Genomic DNA, 6,619 nt, shown 5'->3' with positions numbered 1-6,619 from the left:
TTTGGAAACAACAATGATGAAAATGTGTTGGTGTTAGGTTGGAATCATTTGCCCTAAGTGTACAAGATGATTCTATTAATTTGAAATATTTCATAGACCTGTATAGGCTTAAAATTTTCTATGGTTCAAAACTAAGTCCCTTAGGTTCAAAACCAAGTGCCATGACCTTATCTATTGTATGAAAATGAACTAACGTAATGTATGTGTAGGAATTTGTTAACCTTTGTCTTATGTTTGAATCTGGCAAGGCAATGTTAACAAACACCTTGGGAGAGATTCTTCGAATGCTACAATCAAGCTACCTTAGATCAACCCATTGAATGACCTAGTTTATGATTATTTGTAAATAATTGTAGACAACACTCATAAAAATGTAGAAGACCTCTATGATTCTATTAATTTTGTTTTTTAAGAAATTGGACTCTGCTCAAGATACTCTTTAATAGTTCTATATACACGAAGATGATAATTTGTCACTTATTTTGGAAACTGACTATTGTTCAAAAACACATCACATTTAATAAATCATTTTGAAAAACACAAAATGCTCACATCATAGCTGGTTGCTAGCTCATAATGGCAATTAATTTAATATATCTTGTAACGATGTTGGAAACGTGAGTGGACGCATTCTCAGGTTATAAAGTGTTTTTCTGTCGGACCACGTGCGCTTTAAAATCTCTTTTTAATATAGTTAGATGGCTATAGCCTATATTCAATGAATCTATATCACATTTCATCTACATTTCTCACCTCATAATATTAAATTAAACATGTCTAAAACATAAATAAGACTTCCGAGCCGAGAGCATTTGAATTCCAATTTTTCTGCCAGTTGATTTAAAATAGTAAACCGAGGAAAAATATGACAAAATATGTATTTAAACAATTGGGTATTGTACATTCAAGGGAAATTGTGGATCGAAGAACTCTGCGTGGCAGCGGCTTAGTGGAGGCCCACTTAAAACAGGGATAATTCTAATTTCTAATTAAAGAACCCCGACTGACTGCTAGGCGGTTTATTTTGGAACAACGGAATTCTCAGATTGGTGAACAAGAAGGGCTGAAGCTTTGCATCTCATTGGTGGTACTAATTGGAGGGAGTCCACAGTAGGCTATGGATTCTGCACATTTGGGCATTTCTGCAAAGCCCATGACATGGGTGGTTCACCTATTGGGCTTGGCAGTCAGTGTCCTGGTGCTTGTCTGGTGCATATATTTCAGAGGCGGCCTTGCATTTGAAGCTACCAACAAGAGCCTTATTTTCAATGTAAGTGGGTTCTTCTTTCAATTTTGTCGATTTTTCTTTCATGGTTTCCCCTGATGTTAGCTTGCTGGTAGGATTTAGTCTTATGGGGTTTCATGGTACTGTGGAGGATGAGAGCTGCAGTGATACCTTTCACGAGGAATTTGGATATGTGGTCGTTTAGAAGGGTTTGATTTGAAGTTTGTGGGTTTTTCTTCTTTTGGGGTATTGGGGAATGTTTATGGATTTGTTATGTGGGTGCTACTGAACTGTTGGAATTGGGATATATTGAACAGTCTACTATAGAAAACTGGTAAACTGATGTGGGACAAAACTGAGTTTCAGTCAATCTAACATGGATGTGATAAATGGTTTTAAAACTGACCAGAAGATGATTGGCACGTTCTTCTGATGCTGGGGAGGGGTTTTATCTGTTGGTAGTGGTTTAAGAGTTTGGGGTAATCTATCATTATGGATTGGGCAACTTGGGTGATCTGCATTTGGTCATGACTATTAAAACTGGGTACTTCTGAAAAGCATTTTCTGAGATTGTAGTGGAAAGTCTGAAATCAATAAGATTTTTTTCATGATGTACATGAATCCCAAACTTGAAGTTCTGTGCATCCGAACTTTATTGCATTCATCAGGATTGACAAAGTTTTCCACTGGGCTGCTAGTTTGCCTGAGTCGGTTAGGTGGCTTACTCCATTGTTTGATCAAGAGGTTGAAACGCAACAAGTACGAAACTTGAATGATACGCTAGGTGAAACGATAAAGTCCGCTTGCTTTGTAGGCTAATTTGGCTTTCGCTTTCTGGCCAGGTAGGGGCCTAAGAAAGGAGCTTTTGCTAATGTTCTCTCTTTTTAATCATTCTATAGCCAGCATCTTTTGAACTTATTTACTGTCAAGTTGAAGTTGAGGTGGGTAAGGGGTGAGTTTAGGCAAGACTAATCTGGTAAGACTGTATGCAATCGTTCACAAACCGCCTACATCAGATAAATCCGAATCTTGAAATCGAACCCAAGACCTATAGAAATAATAATGTTTTTAAATTGTAAAATGCCTTCCCATGCTATTTAATACTTGCACGCTACAGTAAGGGAATTTTGTAGTGGTATGATTGGAAGGTTTATCCTTTTGAAGATTGCTGTTTTTACATCTTGATGTTCCCTACTGCAAGTCATGTCATGTTGCCCTGAATTCTATTTCTAAGATCGAGCAGATCTCATGTATTTTTGTGCACTTAAAGCATATCATTCATAGCTTCTTTGTTTATGCCTGAAGGTGACTGTCTGAGACAATAATTGGGGATTTAGTTCTAGGTCTTTATGAACGTGGAAAAGAATAACTTAAAATGTGTACAGTAGTAATAAACTAGTGACAAGTTGCTTCCATAAGAAGTAGATTGGTAGAGCCAAAAACTGCTCTTGCCAGTTGCAGTTACCAATTAAGAATCTGGATGAACTTTGAATAGAAGATAACAAATATCCTAGACTGTAAAATAAAATAAACGAAACAGATCAAATTGTAGTCTGATAAGCCTTATTGGTTGGAGTTGAAAAATATAATTTAATTAAATAAATTAAAAACTAATAAGTTCAGACATCATTTTAATTCTATTCTAAACAAATCTTATTTGGGTATAAGTTAATTTAAAAACAATGAAATTTCAGTTTATGATAATTTAGCATGGTATTCTTTTAGTAATCTTGGTCTGTTATTTATCTTTCATTTTTCTTTTCTTGGTATCTATCATGACAATGGACCATATAATATGATCTAAAATTTTGATGAATAAATTTTTTACTTAATTAATTGCAAAAGTAAACCAAATATAAGGGAAATTGTGAAAGGTAATGCTTTAACAGGCTAACCGGTGAGGGGTTCGCAGATTTAGTATAAAGAGATCATTTGTGCTCGCATAATAGAATGATTCGTTTTTAATTTATGACAATTGCTGAAAATTTGGCTTCTGTAGAGTAGCACTAAAATGGCTGCTAGAATGGATCAATTGTTAATGATCTTGGACTGAGTAATGTGACTTTTTAACAGATCCATCCTGTTCTCATGCTCATAGGCTACATTTTTGTTGCAAGTGAAGGTAAGAATTATATTCGTATGGATTGTTTTTCTCAATATTAATTTTTTTTATTTTTTTATTCTTTATATTATATATATATATATTCTGATAATTGTAATTTGAATAAATATATTCTGATAATTGCAATTTGAAACTGATGAGCTACTGCATATGTTGTTTCGAGAGCAGCTATTCTTGTTTACAAGGTCCTTCCAATACCAAAATTCTACCAAAAAGTGGTACATCTATCCCTACATCTGATTGCTTTGGTATTAGGAGCTGTTGGCATATATGCTGCTTTCAAATACCACAATGAAAGTGGAATTGTGAATCTATACAGCTGGCATTCATGGCTGGGCCTTGGTACCATTTGTTTATTTGCTATACAGGTACCCTCCATTTCCTTTCAAGTGTCTATGATATCAAGCCTAATATAGAGCTAACAGATTCCTTCTGTTTTTAAATCTTCATACTATCAGTCAAGCATAATCTTAATTCTTCATGAGCTTTGATTCTCTTTCTTTTTCAGTGGCTGGTTGGATTCTTCTCTTTCTTCTTTCCCGGTGCACCAGATTCTGTGAGGGGTAGTTTACTCCCTTGGCATGTGTTGTTTGGTCTTTTGGTATATCTTTTTGCAATAGCAGCAGCAGAGCTTGGGTTTTTGGAGAAGCTTACTTTTCTTGAGAGTTCAGGGTTGTACAAATATGGTTCTGAAGCCATGTTAGTGAATTTTACTGCACTGGCTGTACTTATATTTGCAGTTTTTGTTATTCTTTCTGCCATCTTACCAGCCGAAGAAGAACCAGAAGGGTACACTACAATAGAGACTGCAGCACCCTAAAGTACTATGCTCATTGCTTTCAGATTGTTGATTTCACTTATAATAATTGTGATCCATTATTATTTTCAATTTAAATCTTAGAAATACATTTTAGAATGTACAGTGGAAGTTGTAGCATAATACTTCATTTAATTTAATATATATATATTTGCAGTGTGAACGATAAAGAAAACATGAAGAGTTCTCATGACATTTCTTTAGCTAAAATATAGCTGCAATGGTTGTCTTCTTTTTATGTTTAGCTTTGAAAAATGTTGTCACAGCCTGCTGCCCTGTAATTTCTAGGTTTTGGGTTTAACTGGATTTTTAATATTTATTATATTGTTTCTTCTTACTGTAAGGAACGTTTGTTCAATGTGCTAAATGCTATATATATATTTTAGGTGTTATGCAAATATTCACTCTTTGCCAATTGGTTTGGATTTTTTACTGCATCTCCTCCAATCAACTTAATCCCTGGCCGGCCTTCCCTATATGTATCTGAGAAAATTTTAAACAATGTATTGATATTTTTGAATATTTAAATTCTGAACATGTGCCACAATCATTGGGACTTTACGTTAAAAAATCTTTCAAAATGATGGTTAAAATTAATAAAGACTTTTCTCTGTATATCATTATTCTTAGTTTAGAATTTAATTTGAATGATAAAATGTTTAAAAACACTTTCATGTTTGGAATAAGGAAAGAGAAGAGGTTGTTCACGAGAGAAGGGTTAACATATTGAGGATGTTTATTGTTGTGTTGTTTCAAATTATTGTAATATCAAAAATTGTAATCTTATAATTATTGTATTATGTTTTTAATTTGTTTTGATGTCTATATCTTTAGCATGTTTTAGGTATGCCAAGCTCATGAGCTTAGCCTCTTTCTTTCAACAATTTGTTAAACTCTTATCATATTTTGTTAAGTCTTGTTATCACCAAACTATTTATTTAGCATTTTCTTTAGGATCATAGCGTGGTTATGCCAATTTCTTGTGAGTTTCAAAAGTTTAAAATGTTAGTTGTCTAGGTGGTTGCTAGAGTGTAAATGTCTTTGTGTGCATGAATTGGACCTCTTTGCATCTTTCTAAACATTCCAATTTTTTTAAAAATAGAAAAACCTCTATGCAACTCTCTTTTTCTCATCTATCTCTTGTTGGCTATTGCATCTCAAAAAATACTATTTATATTTTAATATTGATGTAATGAAAATTTTGAGTATTTAAATCCTAAACATGTGCCACAATCATTGGACTTAACATAAACAAAACTTTCAAATGATAGCTAAAATTGATTGACATGTGTAAAGAGAAAAGATAGGATTTTAATATTACAACTTTTTTCTTTATATCATTATCCTTAGTTTAGAATTTAACTTGAATGTAAATCATCATAAAAAACTCTCATATTTTAATTTAAGGAAAGAGAAGAGGTTGTTCATTGGAGAGAAGGATTAACAAATTGAAGATGTTTATTATTGAAATGTTGAAAATTGCAATCTTGTGATTAGTGTAAAATGATTTTCACTAGTTTTGGTGTCCATCTCTTTTCCATATTTTACTTACACTAAGCTTATCATCTTAGCCTCTCTCCATCAATTTGTCAAACTCTTATCATATTTTTTTGAGTCTTGTTGCCACTAAGCTATTTGACTTTTTTTTTAGTATTTTTTTAGGACCGTAGTGTGGATATGTTAATGTCTTTGTGAGATTTTAAAAGTTTAAAATGTTGGTTGCTTGTCTAGGTGGTTGCTGAAGGCTAAATGCATTTGTAAGCATGAATTGGACCTCTTTCAATTGCCCTAACCTTTGGCATTCCTATTTAATTTATTTTTTAAAAAATCCGTCATCCAACTTTCTTTTGTCTCATCTATTGCTTGTTGGCTAACCTTCCATGATAGTGACTTCTTGTGGGTGAATGTTGTTGGATATATTGGTTGATGACTTTGACCTTTGACATCTTATGCTCTTGACACTTGTGTAATCTCTTTATGAATCGTGTTGGCTTATTATTTCATTACTTACAAATTTGTGCAATTGTAGTCTTATCAATCTATCTTCCTTGTACTTTAACAATAATATTTATTTATTCTTGTTGCAATATTTGTTTCTATTTATTTACAACAACTTGACATCTCTCTTTAATGTTATTCCTCTTGTGATTGGTAAGAAGTTGTTGGTGATTTCATCTCTTATTTACTCTCCATGTAAACTGGGGTGTTAAATCTTTGTAAACCTAAGATTTTAACACCTTTGGATTACTTATTTTTGTCTTTCTTATCCTAGATGCAATTAAGACTAAGAGCACACACATGAAATCATTTTTCCTCATTCCATTGATTGCTTGTAAAGGTTGAAGACCAAACTAGGGGTTTGACCACATTGGCAAGCTCCCAAACAATGGCAATTTCTAAATTATTATTACTCTATAGTGTAAGATGCACTTTAGTTGAAACATTACCATAATTA

At 33.1% G+C, this 6,619-nt stretch overlaps 1 protein-coding gene across 1 annotated transcript; it reads left to right on the top strand.

Annotated features, from left to right (window-relative positions):
* The first annotated feature begins 791 nt into the window (after positions 1-791).
* Positions 792-4,402, top strand: LOC131079238 (probable ascorbate-specific transmembrane electron transporter 1). Its single transcript, XM_058017143.1, has 4 exons — positions 792-1,270; positions 3,299-3,347; positions 3,516-3,715; positions 3,856-4,402. The coding sequence occupies exons 1-4, from the start codon at positions 1,118-1,120 to the stop codon at positions 4,165-4,167; spliced, it is 714 nt and encodes a 237-aa protein (XP_057873126.1). The 5' UTR covers positions 792-1,117; the 3' UTR covers positions 4,168-4,402.
* Positions 4,403-6,619: the final 2,217 nt, after the last annotated feature.

Source organism: Cryptomeria japonica, chromosome 11 (assembly GCF_030272615.1).
Source record: "Cryptomeria japonica chromosome 11, Sugi_1.0, whole genome shotgun sequence".
Taxonomy (NCBI): Eukaryota; Viridiplantae; Streptophyta; class Pinopsida; order Cupressales; family Cupressaceae; genus Cryptomeria; species Cryptomeria japonica.
The sequence above is the reverse complement of the archived record's forward strand: the minus strand, read 5'-3'. Positions and strand labels throughout refer to the sequence as shown.